This window comes from Brassica napus, chromosome C5 (assembly GCF_020379485.1).
Source record: "Brassica napus cultivar Da-Ae chromosome C5, Da-Ae, whole genome shotgun sequence".
NCBI lineage: Eukaryota > Viridiplantae > Streptophyta > Magnoliopsida > Brassicales > Brassicaceae > Brassica > Brassica napus.
Window position 1 is genome coordinate 52,137,178 of NC_063448.1, and position 21,074 is coordinate 52,158,251.

General features: G+C 36.8%; 4 protein-coding genes and 1 long non-coding RNA gene across 5 annotated transcripts; 2 read left to right on the forward strand and 3 right to left on the reverse strand.

The window, feature by feature from the left end:
* Positions 1 to 2: 2 nt before the first annotated feature.
* LOC106345584 (transmembrane emp24 domain-containing protein p24delta6) lies at positions 3 to 872 on the reverse strand (the record flags this gene model as incomplete). The annotated part of the gene is made up of 2 exons (XM_048757615.1): positions 633 to 872; positions 3 to 179 (listed from the first exon to the last, which is right to left on the reverse strand). Coding segments are annotated over exons 1-2 (387 nt in total), but the record flags the coding sequence as incomplete, so codon positions are not given.
* Positions 873 to 2,827: 1,955 nt separating this feature from the next.
* On the forward strand, positions 2,828 to 4,645 carry BNAC05G42300D (the record flags this gene model as incomplete). The annotated part of the gene is given in 4 exon segments (XM_013894876.3): positions 2,828 to 2,901; positions 3,390 to 4,053; positions 4,154 to 4,393; positions 4,474 to 4,645. Coding segments are annotated over 4 exon segments (1,003 nt in total), but the record flags the coding sequence as incomplete, so codon positions are not given.
* A 3,507-nt stretch (positions 4,646 to 8,152) lies between these two features.
* On the reverse strand, positions 8,153 to 9,374 carry LOC106452705 (transcription factor MYBC1). The gene has a single exon (XM_013894875.3). The coding sequence runs from the start codon at positions 9,229 to 9,231 to the stop codon at positions 8,377 to 8,379; it is 855 nt and encodes a 284-aa protein (XP_013750329.1). The 5' UTR covers positions 9,232 to 9,374; the 3' UTR covers positions 8,153 to 8,376.
* A 1,574-nt stretch (positions 9,375 to 10,948) lies between these two features.
* Positions 10,949 to 14,615, forward strand: LOC125587911. The gene is made up of 2 exons (XR_007324319.1): positions 10,949 to 12,291; positions 13,942 to 14,615. It is a non-coding gene; the product is annotated as an uncharacterized LOC125587911 (long non-coding RNA).
* A 1,950-nt stretch (positions 14,616 to 16,565) lies between these two features.
* Positions 16,566 to 19,084, reverse strand: LOC106454261 (putative FBD-associated F-box protein At1g05080). The gene has a single exon (XM_048759279.1). The coding sequence runs from the start codon at positions 18,202 to 18,204 to the stop codon at positions 17,260 to 17,262; it is 945 nt and encodes a 314-aa protein (XP_048615236.1). The 5' UTR covers positions 18,205 to 19,084; the 3' UTR covers positions 16,566 to 17,259.
* Between the last annotated feature and the right edge of the window lie 1,990 nt (positions 19,085 to 21,074).

Below are 21,074 nucleotides of genomic sequence, written 5' to 3' on the forward strand. Positions count from 1 at the left end.
TATCCCATCTTCCAGTCAATATTGACGATAGCAGTGCTATTGCTGGCTGTATAATGTGTCTGATCGTGGTGTATCAAAAAACAAGCTAGGTATGTTCCGGACTCGCTCGTTGTAAACGCAAACTGACCGTGCGTCTCGTTTGTTTTCTTGTACAGTTCTTTCCCGTAAGCTGAATTTACCTGTAACCAAGGCACCACACACGCATGTATATATAACTGAGTCGTTACTATAGCTCTAACTAGGCATGGACATTCGGCTATCCAATAGGTATTTCAGATTCTATATTTCAGTTTAGGGGACCATTCAAGTAATTTTACAAATCGGTTCGGTTCAGATATTTAAACTTTGGGTTTAAGCCTCTAACAATCACTCAAAATTATAGATATCATTTCTAAACCAACGCCTTCAATATATAATTTCTAAATGTCACTAATCACGATCTAATCCAAAAAACAATAAACAATCGTTTCCGGAATCAATTCAATAAATAGATTAAGGAAAAAAAAACAAGAAAAAACCCTAAACCAATGTATCGCTGTCACATATAGCTAAGCATGAAATTTTTACGAATAATTTGAAGCATGGTTGTGATTTGTGAATAATGATTGGTATAAAATTATAAATATACATACCCGGACATCAACTGTGGGACCAAGTCCGATGTTATTTTGATCGATGCAAAGGTAATCGACGACAACGACCACATTGGCATGGATCTCTTCGTAGACACATCTCTCGCCTGAACTTGGAACCGTTAACCATATCGCTTCCGCCGCCGGTAGAAGAGAGCCACCGCCTGCAAGGCAAATCAAACCAATGAATAGTAACGGTGAGATTGTCATTGTTCGAGAAAGAGAGGGAGAGAGGGAATAGATGTGTTGAGGGTTGTTTTAGTTATGAAGCAAAAGAGGGTTTTACGACAGTGGCGCGTGGGTTAAAGTTTTATGTTCCACATTGTACGTTGTAACTTGTAACCATTGGTAGATGTTTTCCTTGTATCCAATCCAAACAAGCCATGTAGGATGTAGTGATAATTTTGTTCACGCGCAAGCCGGATATGGTGTTTCTACTTAAATGGAAACTGTGATTAATTTTTGACCGGACAATATCATCTCTATAAGGAAAGTAAAAAGAAATCAACAAAGACATTGGAACAACATTTTCAATTCCATCATTGTCTCTAAATTTTGAATTGTTTCTCTTAAAATATGTCTTCAAAGAGGAAATAAATATATACTCTAAAAAATTAGTTTCACAGAAAATAATAATATAACTCTACCATTGAACGTCTGTATATACAATTCTATAAAGATCACATTTTCTTAATTCTGTGAAAGTATCATGTTGTGCATATTATTTGCCTAAATTAATCCAAGAAGAATTCTCATTGGTTTACATAACTATTTACATGTAGTATTAGGCCTGGGTTCGCGGGTCAACCCGCCCCGCACGAAGCGGATCGTTTCTTTTTTTTTTTAATAAAATTTCGACCCGCTCAACCCGCAAAGAAATAAACTAATACCCGCACCCGCCCCGCTTTATTTTGCGGGTAACCCGTAGGACCCGCGGGTTATATTTTTAATTAAAAAATAATTATTTAAAAAATAATATATTTATAAGTAATTTTTATATTATTTTTTAAAAAATAATTATTTTTCTTAAAAAAATCAAAATTTTCAAAAAAAAAAAAGATTTTTTTATTTTTTATTTTATTTTGCGGGTTGGCGGGTATCCGCAAATCAAAATCCACCAACCCGCCCCGCAAAAAATAGTTTTAACCCGCACCCGCACCCGCGACTTGATTTTTTCAAAAGGCTTGACCCGCATCCGCCCCGCGGCGGGTAAATGGGGCGGGCCCCGCGGGCTTTGATTTAAATTCCCAGGCCTATGTAGTATGATTCTCACCACATATGTATCAGATGAGACAATGAAACAATCAAGTGGTTTATATATGGTGCATTTCTGCACAAAAAAACATGGAACTAGAACCAGAAGCTTAATTAGTCTGGGACATGCCATGCGTTTCAGACTACTAGGTGGTGGACTGTGAAACATTCAAAACTAAATGGTCTAGTAGTTTGAGCAAGATGACCAGGCCCGTCTCTAAGGGTGTGCAAGAAAGGCCTGGGCTATGGGTCCATCATCAATTTCCATGAATGAAATCATATAGAAGGGCTCAAAAATTTAGGCCTGCCTTAGTTGACAACCACCTTGAGATTTGGTATTCGGTATTTGGAAAGTTTGCACATGTAAAATAGACCTTACATCGGGAAATTACAAAGATTTGGAAATGTGAATGTCTCTTCTCTCTTGATCGATGGCACCGAGAATACTATTTGTTTGACAAATTTGTTCATAACGAGACTCACGATGAAGAATGCAAGTGTTACACCAACCCATCGTCTAGAAGAAGTATATTTTATGATTCCACCAAACAAAAAAACTTTACAAACCCCACTTCTCGAGCTCGAGAATGGTCAAGTATTCAATTTCCCAAAAGTCGAAGAATTTAATCCACAAAAAAAAAAAACAGACCTATAAATAAATAAATAAAAAACTCATATGCAGCAACTTTCTTTTTATTCTCTCCCCACTTGATAGCGAGAGATAAAAGGTCGATAAGGTCTTTTCACATCTTCCTTCACCCTCATCGCCTCCCCCCTCTCTCTCCTTCTTCGTCTCCGTCTCTCTCAGAATGCTCCTCAGATATAATCTCCTTTTCGTTTCCTTGATGTGTTTTCTCTTCTAATATCCGCCGAGAGAGGAATCAAAACAAACAAAAAAGCAGAGGAGAGAGAAAGAGAAGATAATCTATGGCCGCCGCCGCTATGACAGAGAAGGAAGCTATGGTGGATCCTTTTTTGGTCGAAGCTCTCCAGAATCCTCGTCATCGTCTCACCAGTTAGTCAATTTTTCTCCCAAACCCACGATTCAATTTCACTTTCTCTCCAATTGGTTGATCTGATTTTGTTAATTAGTTTTCTAGGGTTTGATTGAATTTGGGGGAATTATGAGTTTCTCTCTAAAAATCGATCCTTTGTTCGGTTAGTTTAGTTCATTGGTGATTTGGGTTTGATTGAATTCGAACTTTCTCTGATTCTCGATCCTTTGCTCGGTTGGTTTGATTCATGGTGATTAGGGTTTGGGTTTCGTGCTTGACGATTAGGAATCAATTAAAGCTCTAATTTTCATTACCTTTCGTTTGATTTGGTTTATCTCTAAGCTCAATTAACGTATACAAGCAAGCACCTTGTCCTCATACCTCAACGCTTTTTTTTTTTCATTTCCAAAAATGTTTAGTTTCTGTATCTGGAAAGATTCTCTTTACATGTTGGTTGATGGGTTTTCGAAAAGTTTGCCTCTTTTGTTTATGTGTTTGTGCTTTGTAGTTTTGCGGATGGAGCTTGATATACAAAAGTTCTTTCAAAACCCTGATCAGCTTCAGTTCGAGTTCTCTCCTTTCCCAACCTCTTACCTGCGTCTCGCCGCACATCGAGTTGCTCAGCACTATGGACTAGTGACCATGGCTTTGGACAACGGTGGTGGCGCAGTAGATGGATCCGACAACAGAATCCTTGTGACCAAAACAGCGGAGAGCAGGTTTCCTCACGTCTGCTTATCCGAAATCCCTGTTAAGCAACCCGAGAACGGTAGGCCCGAGGGTGGTTTCAAGATTGCGATCAAGGCGAGGCCCAAGAGAGGATCTGGCTCCGGAGGTAGCGGATCAGGAGTGCAGCAGAATCTTCAGAGAAGTGTCGAGGAGAGGAAAGAAGAGTATGATAAGGCCAGAGCTCGGATCTTTAACAGCCCTGGTAGTTCCGACTCTGAAGATTCTTCATCGTTACGAGCTCCTCCTCCTCCTCCTGAAGTGAAAAACACAAGTGTAAACCGCAGTGAGGCTGAGGTGGCGGTGAGTAATAATTCTCCTGATGCTGGTGGTTCTCGAGAATCTGGAAGGACTTCTGTAGCCATTATCAGAGATAGAGAGAAAGATCGATATGATCCTGATTATGACAGGAGCTATGACAGGTATGTCGTGGATCCCGCATACAGGTACACTTTCTTTGATCTCTTATAAAACTTCTGACATTCATTCAACAACACTAAGCTCCTTTTGCGAAATGTAAAGGTCCTTTGTTCTTGTGTGTAATAGGTACGTTAGGGTTATGCCGTCTGGCCAAAGCTTTAATCCGATGCCAATGCACATTCCCTTTCACGATGGAGGTTTCCCGCAGATGCCAAGAGGTCATCAAGCTAATCTAAACTACGGTCATCCGTTTAATCCTGCCATGAGTCCCTTTATTAATAACCCGGCTGCTTATACGCCGTGGCCAAACTCACCAGCTATGAACTATGCGCATTCGTTGAACGGCCCAGACACGAATCTTTTCAGGTTTCTCATACTTAACTGTTGTTTTTGTCATTTGATTTATCACCTCATATCCATTGCTTATTTCGTCTTTTTTACTGCAGGCATCCTTCTGCGAGCAATCCCTGACGACAAGTAGTGTTTTGAGTACTTCAATGTTTGTATGAAAAAAAAAACAGATTCTATAGATATTTAGCCTTTATAGGAGCTCTCTGTTCTGTTCCAAACAATGGCTGCTTCTTTCTTATATAACAAGACATCTACTTTCTCGTTTTATATCTTTCTTGATTATATTATTATCGAACTTTGAATGTATCTTAGACTATGCTTAAACCGATCTTTGGTTAAGGCGTTTCCTCGTGTGGTGAACCAAATTATTGAAAAGAAAATGTATTTTTAGCTTTTGAATGAGATCTTTTTATGGTGGGATTTTTCTGAGCTTAATGTTCACATTTTCTTCTAGTTGAATATATCACATAATATGAGGTGGTGAAGGCTAGAAGGGTACTTTTCTAACTTTGAAAAGACAAAACCAATTTCCCGCAATTTCCAAACGAATAATCAGTCACTCGAGTTCTCTTTTTGACGGATGGTCTCAAATCACAAGATCCGATTTTAAATCATTAATTTATTTAAATTTACGATTGGTTTGGACTTTTCACTTGTTGATAAACATGGATTTTAATCCAATAATTGTTTTGTACCTTTAAAATTTGATAGTATTGGATTTGACTTATTGGAATAAGAGTGTTTACACTGTTTTCTCTCCTTGTATATTACTTTGCTTTGTTAATGGAACTTTAGTGGAAAAATACCAATCAATCCCCCGTATATTAATAGGATCATTTACAAAATTGTAACTTTAAATTTGTACTAATTAAAAAGAAATTATACTTAGATACCAATTAATTATGATGTCAAGTTAGCTTACGTTACATCTTAAAAATCATTTGGATAAAATGTTGGTCCAAATTCAACTACTAGAGAACATTATATTAACTCAAAATATAAGAACCGTGTATTATTTTCTTAAAATAAAAGATACGGAATTACCTAATATGACTAACATATATATTACAATTAATGACTATGAATAATAAAGATTTGATAATAATTTTTGAATCCATCTTCATTTTTATTTAATTTTATATTATTAAAAAAAACTAAACAATCACATTAACCATATAATAAAAACTAGATTTTTTCTTATATGCTATATTTTGAATTTTTTTAAATGATTTTAAATTACAAAAATGAGAAAACCTTATATGTTATATTTTAATTTTTTTAAAACAACTTTAAATTGCAAAAATGAGAAAAACTTATATGTTATATTTTTTTTTATATGTTATATTTTTAATTTTGTAAAACGACTTTAAATTACAAAAATATAAGTTTTCCTTAAGCATACGACTAAAAGCAATAAAATAAAATGTATCAATTCGATGGTTGATCTGAAACCTTTCAAAACCATATGGAAGATAAATGTAAAAATAATTCAACTGTGGAAACAATATTGTTCACTTTTTTCAAGAATATGTTCGGTGGGAAAAAATAAAGTTTTTGTGTCATAATTTGTTTAATGTCCAATCCGATCAACCCATGATATATTAATTATAGTTTAGTTCCGCAATTTTTAATAAAAATTGAACCGGTCCATCGGATAAAATTATATAATAACACAAAAAACATTGTATATGTATAAATATAATGATCCGGTCCAATCCGATCAAACATTGTATGTATTTGTCAATAATATATACAAATAAACTCACTCTGCACAAGGCGCATGTCTTATCATAGTTAATATAATATTGCTTTTATATATTTTTGTACTTTTGGTTTAGTCCGTATATGAGCTTTTATGGCGAAAAGCTAATTTCAGAGTCGGGAAAACTGGGATAGAAGAAAACTGAAATACACACTCTTTCTGTGGATAACCATAAAAGGTACTGTATATGATATTGACGATTAAAGAGTAGTACAACAAATTTCTCTTTGAATAAAAACAATCTTTGTTTTTTTTATTTAGTATTTTTAAGAAGAAAAATGTAAAAAGGATGGTGAGACAAGATCCGAACATGCCAGCTATGATCCCACCACCCTTGGGAAAATGAGCATTTAATTCCCGAAGTATTTTAAATCGGCAGTTTTAATACTCAAGTATTGTTTGCGCATATTTATTCCCCAACTAATAGTTGACTGCGCAAAATTGAGAACAAAATAGTCAACTGTTAACTGATGAACGGAAAAATAACGGTTTCCGTCAACTTTTTAACGGTGGAATATTTTAATCATGATTTTGCGCAGTCAATGATTAGTTGGAGAACAAATATGCGCATATAATACTTGAGTATTTAATTTGCCGATTAAAAATACTTAAGGAATTAAAAACAATACTCTTTTTTTTTTAGAAAATCATAATTTGAAATATTCTCAAGTTAGATATAACCAATATACAAAAGTTTTATCTATTAGACAATTATATGTTGTACATTGGATCTCTACTTTAGATGATCATATATGATTATATGTACTTTACACATTCATATATTGTATATCAGCAATACAATGCAAATGTAATTATCTTATGTTATTTTTTATGCTTTTATAAACTAAATAAATCTTTTTCCGGGATTAAATATCTTGTATATTATTTCAAATTATGAACCTTTCTAACTATGAATTATTTTAAAAATCATCTAAAGTGATTTAAACATGAAGTGCATCAACAATACGATGTAACTGTAATTATTTTGTATTATTTTATATGTCATTGTAAAAAATCAACAATCTATTTCTAAAGGTAAATATCTCGTATAATGATTTTATTTAACTTGAGAATATTTTTACTTATGTGTTTTTTTAAAGGGATTGATGTTAGTGACTTTCAATCTTATACGAAATATAAAGAAAAAATGAGTTTTTAATTCCTCAAGTATTTTCAATCGGAAAATTAAATATTCAAGTATTATATGCGCATATTTATTCCCCAATTAATCATTGACTGCGCAAAATCATGATTAGAATATTCTACCGTTAAAAAGTTGACGGAAACCGTTATTTTCCGTTCATCAGTTAACAGTTGACTATTTTGTTCCCAATTTTGCGCAGTCAACTATTAGTTGAGGAATAAATATGCGCAAGCAATACTTGAGTATTAAAACTGCCGATTTCAAATACTTCGGGAATTAAATGCCCATTTTCCCCACCACCCTTGCTTAATATCACTCCTCTCCCAAAATACTTTTTATTGGGTTTGGTCCCTTGAATGATTCCATGAACTTTAATAACTGGTAGTAGTGAGTATAAATAAGTTGGGTATGATTAAGGAGGCAGTGAGAGAGCATCAGATACTCATTCTGCATCCCATTGTTTATTTTGTTTATTTGGTTGCTTCGCGTCATTTCTACATTGTACTTGCCTCCTCGAATCATTATTATTGGTCAATTCTTCAGTGACACATTTTTTTTATCTAATATACTTTGTGATTTATAGCACGAGATTCTTGATTTTTGGTAATCTAAAAATTAAAAATGACGCGAAGTAAAAAAAGAAAGAAGCTATGAACAGTTTTGGTAGCTGTAACGTACTTTTATGAGAACAAATCTTAAATGAAACAAAAGGCAAGAAAATGGGAAGCAAAGAACATTGTGAAGTAAACTTTCTAATCAAAGATCGTTTTTTCCCAACCTTGAGTTTGTCCGTTCTAAATGTACAAGAACTTATCTTCACAATGATCATAAAAAAGAAGCTACAAGGGAAGAACTTCCAAGATACGTAGAAGTGGAACACACTACCGATTGTATTAACCATCAACTATCAATGTTAAACTGATAAACACTAACTTGTCCCAATGTTTTTTGAAGACTGCAAGATACATTTTGAACATATAATAAATTATTCAAACTGGATGGTCAGTGGTCACAGAAGTGAGCTTGTACTTGGTCTACATTGATCAAGTGTTTTAAGCAGAGTTTATTACCAAGATTATTCGATTCCAAATTTTAATCGTCTCGAGTTGGGAACAAAGTCAACACTGTTCTTCCTCCATTAGCGTTTGCAGATTCCAAATCCTCAACGTAATTACTAACAGGACTGTGCAACGTTGGTGTAGTAGACATTCTCTGCTGCGTTTGCGTTTGCCTCGCCAAGAACGACGCATCGAACTTCCCATTCGCCGTCGGCGATCCGAAATGAGCCGCCGCGATTTGACTACGGTGGTGGAACTGAGGCGGTTGCAGATGAGAATTAGCGGCTGCGACCATTTGCTGCTGCTGCTGAAGCGTTGCGATTGGGACGAAAGACGGCATGAAATGGTCGGAGCGGTTGGGGTGAAGGAAATGAGCCGGCACGGGAGAGCTCGCAAAGAGCCGATCCGTCGCCGGATCCGATCCGCCTCCGCCGCCGGAAGACAGCCCTCCCTGCATCCTCTTGAGGTAAAGCCTATACTTCTGCAGATGGCTCGCGACGTTCTCTCTCGTCAGCCCGTCGACGCTCATGAGCTGCATAATCGTCTTGGGAACGGCGTTCTTGATCCCGAGGTGCGCCACCGCGTCGACGAAGCGTTTGTGCAGCTGCGGCGTCCACACGAGCCGGGGCCTCTTCAGGGTCCGCGCCGGCTCGTCCCCGGCGCCCCCTAGATCTGATGAATCCGCCGCGAATTCCGCGGAGGAGTTGGCTTGGGAAGGAGTCGGGGGAGCGGATTGGTGGTGGTGGAGAGGTTGCTGACCGGGGCTGCGGATGTCGAAGGCGAGAGCGAGATCGGGAGAGATGAGGGATTGGGACAAGGGGATGAGCTCGTCTGGAGAGGGAAGGTCTTGTTCCCATCTTGAGAACCAGTCGGAATCGTCTTCTCTCATTATCTATCTATCTGATGATGATGACGATTGAGAAAGGAGATGGAGAGGAGTTCGAGGTGGATCTCTCTACTTTCTTTCTTTCTTTGTTTTAGCTTTTCATATGATGAGAGAAGTACTTACCAAATCTTATTACATTTAGCTATACTGTTGCCTTTTATTACATGTGTTCTGGACATTCAAAGTCTCGACCGACGCTAGTTTTGGCGCGTGTTGCCCCACCTTAGAAACGATGATGATTATCTTGAATTTATCATAGTTCAGATAATTGAATTCTTAAACTAAATTTAGAAAGTTTATGGATAAATTTAAATCTTTACTAATCCCGTTTCTATCATCAAAACCAGATTACATAATTAAATGAATTCTTACTGGAGGGTGCGCTAAGTCCATGTTAGTTTGAACTTTGAAAATATAACATTACAGAATATTTTAGCCATAGAAACGTTTTGATTTGTCTAAACGTAATTAATTATTTGTGTTTAACTAAAGTAATGATACTGTTAGCATGTCATTGTCAAATAAGTAATCATGATGTTTATTGAGAAATTCCAAGGATCCATTAAATTGCGTTCACTTGCAAGCAAAGAATAAAACATTCATTGGTGTTAAATTAGTCAAAATCGGATATATATAATCAACATGTTACTTCCTTTTTTTGTACTTGTAGTAATTGGGACTATGATGGAATCTAACTCTTTGCTGATGCGATGTATATCTCCCTCGTCGTCAACCTTCAGATTAGTTAAGTTTCAAATTCAAGATCGCATGAGATTCCACGCTGAGTTTTGAGGTGGTGTATGTATCAGTATGTTTATAAAACTCATTCGTATACTCGCATGTGGTATCAAAAGAAGATGCTCTTTCGCTGCTTAATAAATTAGAAAATGGTTTAGACCCAACAAGGAAGCAAATGTTATTACTAAGTTGTTGCCTACCCAAGATTTGTGAATGTATCAAGATCTAACAACTGGATGGATGCTGGCTATAATACGATGAAACAATATATAGAAGGAAGCCACAACGAACATAATTTTTCCATTGACATCGCCATTGCAATTGTCTGTCTTCTCCTCTTCCTCCATATGCCTTTCAATCAAAGAGCTCAAGATGAGAGACACAAACACACCGGTACAGAACTCGGCTGGTTCCACAAAGGCGAATAGTAAGGGTATATACCTTGAGAAGCAACAATGAAAAACTATAAACAAGCACATTTGCACTTTAATCAGGCATATTAAGATGTTCTCCCACGAGCAAATCTTGAGGAGTAAGAAACCCCTAAAAGAACAAAGGAGTCAGAGCCGTAAAACCATTTTGTGTTTCTTACTAGTTGGGCTTTTCGTCTTTAAACAACATTTCCTTTGTTATTGGGTCATCCATTTGTTGAGTGAAAATTAGGCTTTTCATAATTAGGTTTAGCCCATGTGTGTATTACTTAGTTGTGTCTCTATGGCGGCGAGTCCTCTTCAGATTCTTCTAGGGTTTCTAAATTTTACCCCTAGAAAAGCCGCCTATACATACACACCCACGTCAAGACTCACTCATCTGCAGAGTTTCTTTCAAGGGCTTCTTCGTTGGCAGGAAAAATAACACGTCTTCTCGGTATTTCTTTGTCTATATTCTTGGAAAAAGCGATGAGGTCTCGTTGCACTTTCCCAAATGTAGACAAAGCAAAACCGTGATGACGTCAAAGAGGATCTTGTTGATGGTACGAACATGTGCTTATCAATAATCGATTGATAAAATCGTTTTTCTTATCAGTACTATTAAAAATTCGTTTTGATTTTATTTTTATGAAATCGTTCCTCTCTAATCTACTCTGGAAAAACCCCAAAAAAATTGTGCTTGTTTTATTTGTTTGTTAGATCACGAATCTCCACAACTCTCTAACCAAATTGACTCGAACATGGCGATCTGATCTCATCACAAAACTTCAACCAGAGTTGAAATATTAATTCTAAGATGGAGAAATACAAGTTAGACTAGTTACTAACAACTTTGTCTCGTCTTATAAATTGTAGTAGATTTTGTTAGTTATCCCGTTTACTTGATCAAATAACTAAAAACCGCTGAACTGGTTATTGGTGGTTGTTTTCTGAAAATACCACACGTAAGCAAAACAATGTTTGCGAACAAGAGCCCTTACTTTCACTTTAAGACCAGCATTAACCCTGGTTCTAAAGAAGGGTCTTAAGGTTTAATTGGGGTTAAAATAAATGAAAAATAAAAATTATCTTAAGAGTTGGATTTTAATTAAGAGGAGGAAGAAGCTGATCTTGTGGGACACGTGGTAGAAGAATGGGCGTTTGGTTCTCTCTTTTCTCTCTCCCGAGCGATGAAACTTCAACGACCACAGTTCATTCCACCTCTTCCATCTCCATCGATTGATTTCTCTTCCACGATTCATCACCATCAGTCCGTTGATCTCCTCCACGATCGAAGACTACGGCTCTCTCTGTCCGCTCTCTCTCTCTCCGTCGATGCGATTGACGAAGAATCACGCCGGTTCTCGATCGAAGACTCCGACTCTCTCTCTCTTGGTGCTCTCTTGTCGATGGGGAAAAACGATGACGTCTCTCTCGGTGGTTCTCCCCCAGGAAGAATCACGACGTCTCTCTCGGCGGCTCTGACTGAGGGAGAATGACTCCGCGTTTGATTTATTCCTCGGTTGATCACAATCACTCCGCCTCTAAAGCTAAGTTCTTTGGTTTCTAGGTTTAAATCCTTCAATTCGTGCATGCATTAGCTTTGTTTGTTGTGTTGCATGTTGTGTTCTGTAGGTCTGTGTCTCAAAGAAATGATAAACCCTTTTTGATTAAGTAAAACAAATACGCTCTTTGTTTATATGTTTGTTGTGTTGGTTGCATTTTTGGTTGAATGTTATAGATATTACTTGTGTCTGTCGATTATGTCCGGTGAGTGATTATGTCCGGTGAGTAATTCTTTGATTCTATTTGTTTGGTTTCAGTGTTTGTGTGTTAATATTGACTGATCAAGAGCATGGATCAATAGACATGAGGACTGATCAAGAGTGTGGATCAAGAGACAACTGCAATACATGTACATTTTGTCTCTTTGGTTTTGTTTCTTGTCTGTAATGAATTGTACTGCTTGTGTTTGAATATGGTTTAGGTTTGGTAATAAATGCTTCTGAGGATGTGATCGTTAGCTAGAAATTGATAATGCTTCTGTGTGGTTATAAATATGGTTAGATATAAGTCGATGTTAAGTGTGATTAATGTGTTGATTGTGGAAATGAGTAAAGCTTTTTGTTAGATAAATGTCCACTCTAAAGCGTTGGTTGTGTTCAATGAGTTCATCTTTTGTGTTAATTGCTCATAGCTTCCTCTCCTCTTTAAAACACAACACCGACTGGTTCTTTAAAACACAACACTTATTTTCTTTAAAACACAACACTTCTTGAGCTTCTGTTTCTTTCTCCTTAATCCATATTCCGATATGGATTCTAATTCTTATAACCCCACGTCTAAGTTTGTTGATCTGCTTACTAGTCAACAACAATCTGTGTTCAGTTTTGGTGAAGATAGTGTTGAACTATCTTCATCTCACGTCCCTTATTTTGGAACTCAAGTCCAAGAAGCTTCAAACTTTACTGAAGAGAGTCCTGCAGCGCGTAGAGAGAGGAGGACGTGGACGCCAATCGATGATCTTGTACTCATCAGCGTGTGGTTGAACACAAGTAAGGATCATGTCGTTGGCAATGAGCAAAGGTGTGGCACTTTCTGGAAGCGGATTGCGGCCTACTTTGCCGCATCTCCTAAGGTAGCAGGCTCTGAACACAGAGAGCCTAGTAACTGTAAACAACGCTGGCAGAAGATCAACGACACTGTCAACAAGTTTTGTGGCGCATTTGAAGCTGCAAGTAGAGAGAAAAGTTCTGGTCAAAATGAGACTGATGTCCTCAAGCTTGCTCATGAGATTTTCTACAACAACCACCAAAAAAAAAATTCAACCTTGAGCATGCTTGGAAGGAGTTGCGTAATGATCAAAAATGGTGTGAGCTCTCTACTTCAAAAACAAAAGGAAGCGCTAAATGGAGGAAGTGTGATGATGGTGCAAATTCATCAACCTCTCGCGCAACAGAAATGACCAATGGTGAAGATGATCAAGGAGACACTCGACCACCGGGTGTTAAGGCAGCAAAGGGCCAGCGTAAGAAGAAGGATTTGGCAGAGGGGAAGAAGAAAGATTTGGCAGAGGGGAAGGCGGTGTATGAGTTTGAAACTATGTGGATCATGAAGAAGGAGGACTTGACAATGAAAGAGAAGCTATCAAAGATGAAGTTGCTTGAGAGTCTAATCGCAAAACCAGAACCTTTAGCGGACTATGAAGAAGCTCTGAAGAAGAAGCTTGTCACTGACCTGTTATCTTAACTTATGAATTCTTCTGTTCTTGTCTTCTTTGGTACTTGTTAAAAATTCTCTAATTAGTTTGTGTTCTAGTCTTCGGCTGATTCTTGTATTATGTTCTTATGTTTGCTTCTGTTTGTTGTTGTTAAATATTGCTGAATTATGATGAAGTTCTTGTTAAAAATTGTTGAAGCATGTGTTCTTATGTTTGCTTCTGTCTCATTTTCCATATGCTTGTGTTCTTATGTTTGCTTCTCTCTCATTTTGCATATGCTTGTGTTCTTATGTTATAATCGCATATGCTTGTGTTCTTATGTCATTTCCTTGTCTTTATTTTCAGGTCAAAAAAGCGTTAAAGTGTGTAGCATTGGGAGGTCACGGAGAGCTCACAGTCACAGACTTGTCTTAATTTTCTTGTCTGGTTCACATGTTCTTTACTGTTTGTCTTGGTCTTGTATTCTTCTGCAAAGAAAGGTCACAGACTTGTATAGGGTTTGTCAGTTTGTATGCATCAGTCACGGGTTTGTCTGGTTCTCATGTTTTATGAGTCTATATAGACATTGTAAAATGAAAGTGTATTCGTAAGAAGCTTTTCTTTTCTTTGATCAACATTGTGTTCTCTCTTCCTCTCCTCCTCTAAATATTCATATAAATCAAAACAAACATTATCAAATTTTTGATATCTTTTCCTCTCCCCTTCTCTAAATAATCATATAAGTCAAGAAAAAACCATTTGTTCTCTCTTCCTCTCTACTTCGCTCAACACCAAATTTTCTTATAAAGATTTTTCTTTGACTTCTTCTACACAAGTCTATCTCATCTTAAAGTCGATAGACTATCTCATGGCATCTTCTTCTCAAAACCCATTTGACGAGTCACTTGATGAGACTTTTGATCAATACTTTGATCAATATTTTGATCAAACTTTCAAAAATTTAACCATTGGTAATCAAGAAGAAGAAAAGAAAAAAAGAAAAAAAAAAGAGTTTATATCGAAAGAAATCGTGAAGAAGGCAATATGCGTTTATGAAATGATTATTTCAGTGAAACTCCAACATACCCTCGTAATCTATTTCGACGACGTTTTAGAATGAACAAACCATTGTTCATGCATATTGTTGATCGACTCTCCAATGAAGTTGAATTCTTTCGTCAAAAGACAGATTGTCTCGGAAGGCGTAGTCTCTCTCCTCTTCAAAAGTGTACAGCAGCCATTCGTGTCTTGGCTTATGGTACTGCGACTGATGCTGTTGACGAATACCTCCGACTCGGTGAAACTACCACTCGGTCATGTGTGGAACATTTTGTGGAAGGAATTATAAATTTATTCGGCGATGAGTACCTAAGAAGATCAACACCGACTGATCTTCAGCGGCTATCGGTGAGCATCGTGGATTTCCCAGGATGATAGGAAGCATTGATTGTATGCATTGGGAGTGGAAGAATTGTCCCACCGCTTGGAAAGACCAATATTCTCGGGGTTCAAGTAAACCAACAATCGTTTTAGAGGCGGTTGCTTCGTATGATCTATGGATATGGCATGCGTTTTTTGGACCTCCAGGTACCTTAAATGATATCAATGTTCTTGATCGCTCACCTGTTTTTGATGACATAATAAAAGGTCAAGCTCCGCAAGTCACGTTATATGTCAATGGAAGAGAGTATCATATGGCTTACTATCTCACCGATGGTATTTATCCGAAATGGACAACTTTTATACAATCAATTCTAATACCACAAGGTCCGAAAGCGGTTTTATTTGCTCAACATCAAGATGTTGTTCGAAAAAATATCGAGCGTGCTTTTGGAGTTTTGCAAGCTCGTTTTGCCATTGTTAAAAATCCAGCTCTTTTTTGGGATAAAGTCAAAATTGGGAAGATTATGAGAGCATGTATCATACTCCATAACATGATAGTAGAAGACGAACGAGATGGATATACGCAATTTGACGTTTCAGAGTTCCAATATGATGGCTGTTCGAACTAGAATTCGTGATAAACAAATGCATCAACAACTGAAAGCTGATCTGGTTGAACATATATGGCATAAATTCGGACGTGATGAATATAACAACTGAGCTTGGATGCTTCTTTCAAATTATTCTCGTTTATTTTACTAATCTTTGTTTTTCGTGTTTTTTCTTTTATCTATGTTTTTTAAAATGTTTTATTTAATAAATAAATTTTATGTTTAATTAAATTTTGTTTAATAATTTTTTTTTAAGAACCACAAATTAAGAACCTACCATTGGAGCTAAAAAACTAGAAGTATCTTAACCACAAGTTCTTAACTACCATTAATTACTAAAAAATCATTAAGAATCCAATTGGGTATCTTAGGGTTAATCATGCTCGGTTCAAACCAAGAAAAGGATAGCTTTATCAATCATTCTTTGAGAAAATGCGTGAAGAAAACATTATTACAAATTACGAAACAGAATATTAAAGCGGTAATCAACGAAGCTATCTTCATCCTAAAGAATGAGTCTGCGGAGAGATGATGTGCCAGCACCAAAGATTAATCTCTCTACATAACAAAAATTAAAAAGATCACGTGTCATTAGCATCATCACCTTTTGGTTGGAACTTTTTGATTAATCTTTGATGAGAATCCACTTAGTTAAAGATGCATGCAAATCATTTCTTCTTAATCTCAAACAATATTTCTTACAACATTTGCTTGATAGGAGTCATCTATACAATGGAAAATGGCAATAAAGAACATTACAAAAAAATATGAATCTAGCAATTTAGCATGAATTAAAGTCATTCAAATAAGTAAATTGTTCATACCAATAAAGGTATAGCGAAGAACATTATTTGTTAAATAATTGGTCTTCCAGGATTTATAGAATACAATCTAACAACAACAAAAGAAAAACAGAACAAACCTAGTTTAGCAAGCGCAGAAGCTGAGAAGATGCTGAAGCCCTATACATAGATTTTAACAGCTCCATCATCTTCTCTTTCTCTTTTTCGTAGAGATTGTATGTGGGAGAAAATACAGCCGTCTTTAGCCGCTTTGAGTTTGCAAGGATGTACGCCACGAACGCTCTCTCTTGCCTTCTTCCTGCAAACTCTTTCCATACAAAGATCTCGAGATGGGACAACAAGCATACCGGTACAGAACTTGGTCTGTTCCACGAAAGTGGGACACCATTAGAGCAAAGAGCCACATCCTGAAAAGCAACGAGGAGAAAGGTACTTGCATAGTCTATCAAAACTTAATTTTATTTGAGGGAGATGGAAGAAGTTACTCACATAGTTGATCTCAAGAACTTTTAGTATAGGAGAGTTATGAAGGAAAAGCAAAAGTGGTTCCAACGAACACATGAAGTCATCAAAGCAACAAAGATGCAGCGTAACCTTCATGAGCCGAGAGAACTTAATGGTGCTACAACATTCAACCTGCAGTTGAACCAAATGGAACACAAGATAAAATAAAACATAGCCATAGTCCGCGTAGGCGTCACAATAGCCAACTTAACGTAGGGAGAAGCCGAATCAGTTCTAGACACAGCCCGATGAAACATTCGCACTGAACCCCCAAATTTTAAAAATCTATTATAGTATTATACATAAGTCACGTACGTGCTCTAAAAATTATCAGTTTTTATTGTTAATAAGATTAATCTCAAGAATAACTGAAAAAAGGATATTCAAATGCTTACGTTTCTTAGACTCAAACGGAGAACCTTGACAGAGGAAAAAGATCTCAGAAACTTGTCGTCTTTCGGGTATGGAATAATGAGAAAAACATGAGCCCAGTCAAGGTGAGGCATATTCTGGATCGAGTCTAAGTCTCCATGCGGATCAATTAAAGTAAGGCGTCGTAATCCAGGGGAGTCTAAAACCAAGGACCTACCAGAAGCTCTTTTGTGTTGCGTGTATCTAAAACTCTTTAAGGAAGGAACTTTCACAATGAAACTTGTCACATTGTCACTCTTGTTTCGCTGCACTTCCAAATGTCTGAGCGCAGGGCAATTCGATAGAAGCCTAACATGAGAGTTTTCATCTTTATACACAACATTGAGAAGGGCCAGCCTCTGAAGCGAAGGAAGGCAAGGTAGGGAAGGGACATCAATGAAGAGAGTCCTACATGATAGAGTCAGTTTCACTAGCGTTTTTGAGGTGTAAACGTTCGATGGTAGTAGTAGGATCATTGGTTGAGGTGGTATAATAAGAGCTAGCTCTCGAACGTTGTGGTCAACAGCGTATGAAACGCACTTTCCTACATCTGCATCGTCGCAAAACTGATGTTCAACTTGGATATGCAAGCTTTCTAGTACAGTTGCTTTGTGGAGTTGCAAAGACTTTTCAATTAACCACCAAACTCTGCTATTCCCTTCTTTCCTTGTATCCTTGTACTCAAGTTTATGCACCTTCGTCCAGACAAAACGCCATCGTTTGGACAAAACCATGGTGGTCACTACATCTTTTGTTGGGATTTCAGACAATATCTTCAGCAGCAAATCGTCATGCAACGCACTGATCCTGTCTTCACCGGACATTTTTTTTTTGTTTACTCGAGAAGGAAGGATGAACTGCACGAAGAAGAAAACCCTAATCTTGATAAAGTAGAAGTTTATAAATATCTCATTCATATAGTATTTCTTATAAGATTTATTTACGTTTTGCTTACTTCTATAAACTCGTCATTATCCAAAATAGAAATACATCTTTATCCACAAAAAAAGAGAAGAAAATAATTGGGATTATTCATTCTCTCTTGATATATTTGTTGTTTACTGATTCATGAAAAAATCCACACATATGAGCAAAACATAGTTGATATAGAAACCAGATAAAGAAAAGTCAGGGCATCTCCATTCATAATCGATAAGAGAATCTCTTAAATTAAAATTAATGAAAATATATACAAAATATGAAAAATTGATGAGAAATGAGATAAGTCATTTTCTATAGACTCAAAAAATATTCGAAGGAATCATAAGAAAGTTGTCATCTTGGTATTAGTTTATTTTTTTCTTTATTAAAATTTTAATTGTAATATTACATTATATCAAAATTATATTATGATAAATTTTGGTTAGAGACTATATGAATGTTGATGCTCCTAGCTTTACTGTAAAAGGCTCAAACTAGAACAAATAACATGACTATCAATCACTCTTTTGAGTAAGGCATGATTCCAAGTTATGACAAACAATGTTAAAACCAGAATCAACGAAGCTTCTGCATCTCTTTTCTAGCAACAGGGATTTTTGATGATAAATCCACAGGGTATGACATGAATGATAGTTGAAGAAAGATAGGTCTTCATTTCAGAACCAAAGATTAATCTCCCTACACAACAAAAGCAAGGATCATTTGTAAGGTAAAGAAGCAAAGAAATCATTTCGTCTTAATCTCAACAAGATTTACTTGCTAATAATCATATAAAATGAAAATATGGCAAAAGACCATGAACAAACATATGAAGCTAGTAGTTTAGCACTTTAGAGAACTAAAGCTATTCACATTTAAGTGTTCATACCAAAAGGTCCAGAGAAGAGGAATATATATTCTAAGTTGTTTCCCTTAATGGGTTATCAGCGGAGATGATGCTGAAACTCTATACATAGATTTTATGTCCTCCGCTATTTTTTCTTTCTCCTCGAGATTGTAGTAACATATCGGAGAGATTCTCGCCGTCTTTAAACACTTTGAGTTTGCAAGGATGTACGCCACAAAATCTCTCTCATGTCTTCTTCCTCCAAAATCTCCCCTCACAAAGATCTCGAGATGGGACAACAAGCATCCCGGTACAGAACTTTGTTGGTTACACAAAAATGGGAGATTTTTAGAGGGTTTACCCACATCCTGGAAGGCAACGAGGACGAATTAAAAAAAAAAACTAATTTTTACTTTAAAAATGTTCGAGGGACAAGGAGGAAGTTACTAACAGAGGTGATCGTAAGCTCTTTTAGTATAGGAGAGTTATGAAGGAGAAACATAAGTAGTTCCAACGAACACTTTGAGGAATTTGAGCCAAATGTATTCAGCTCAAACTTAATGAGCCGAGGGAAATTAATGGCGCTACAACATGCAACCTGCAGTTGAATGAGATTGAATAACATAAGTATAAACATCAAAGAGTTCATCACATATAGGAAGAAGAAGGATATTCAAAATGGTTACGTCGCCCAAACTCAAATGGAGAATCCTGGAGGAAAAAGATATCAGAATCTTGTCATTAGGGTAATGAATAAGTTAAACTTGATTTTGGGCTATGCTTAATTATGGACCAATAAACTCTTATTGGACTAACCCCAAAATTAAGCTTAAATTCTAGAATCTTTCTAGAATTATCATCACCTCCTCAAATAGAAAAATATCTAGATATTGTAGTAGAAAAATCTAGAGAATAAAGAAAAATCTAGGAAGTAAGGAGGTTGTAATAGAACCATCTAGATATTTGTAATAGAGTTTAGGAGGCTATAAATACCTCTTCATCCTCTCATTTGTAACAACACAAGAAGTTGAACAAGTAAAGTATAAGAAAGTTTTCTTAAAGAAAGAGTGTTCTACTCAAAGTTCTCTAAATCTCTTTGAGAGTTCTTCCATATTATTCTTCATACTTGGAAGTTTTCTTGTTTCTTTCGGGTTCTCGGGTATTACGGTCTTGGGCTAGTGCTAAGCACTATCAAGGGTGGTTTCTTTACATGGTATCAGAGCCAAGCTAATCTTGTGCTCATCAAGATCGGTTTTTAAAGAGAGCTCGGGTCTATTCTAAGTATGGAATCAACGGGTCGTGTTGTTGGATTGGGAATGGAAATCCTAAACCAATCTAACTACCGGTTATGGAAGTCATGCATGGAGTCATACCTGGTGAGTGAGGACTTATGGGATGTCGTCGGTGGTAACAACACAACACCACCAAGGGGAAATGCTGCAACCCCGGAAGCGACAAAGGAGTGGACACGGAAGAATGCCAAGGCGGAGTTTGCTTTGAAGAGGTCCATATCTTCAAGCATATTTGAGCATGTCTCAAGGTGTACTTCCGCTAGTTCCATTTGGCAAGCTTTAGATCAATTGTTCAACAAGAAGAATGAGGCTAAACTACAATTATTAGAGAATGAGCTTGCGAATGCGAAGCAGGGGGAGTCTTCAATCTCGGAGTTTTTTATCAAGGTAAAGAACCTATGCTCTGAGATTAATACTCTAAATCCGGAGGAGTCAATTTCTGAAGCACGGTTGAAGCGGTCTATCATTCGAGGTCTACGGCCTGAATATACACCGTTTGTGACTTCGGTTCAAGGATGGGCTACACAACCTTCCTTGGAAGAGTTTGAAAATTTTCTAGCTTCGCAAGAGTCATTAGCCATGCAAATGTCAGGAGTCAAAATCAATGATGACTCGGGAAGCGCCTTTGTAGCTCGGAGACAACAAAGCTTCAAGGCGAAAAACAAAGATGGAGGTTCAAGACACAATGATGGAAGTGAAGGATCTTCTATGGATAAGAAAAAGTTCA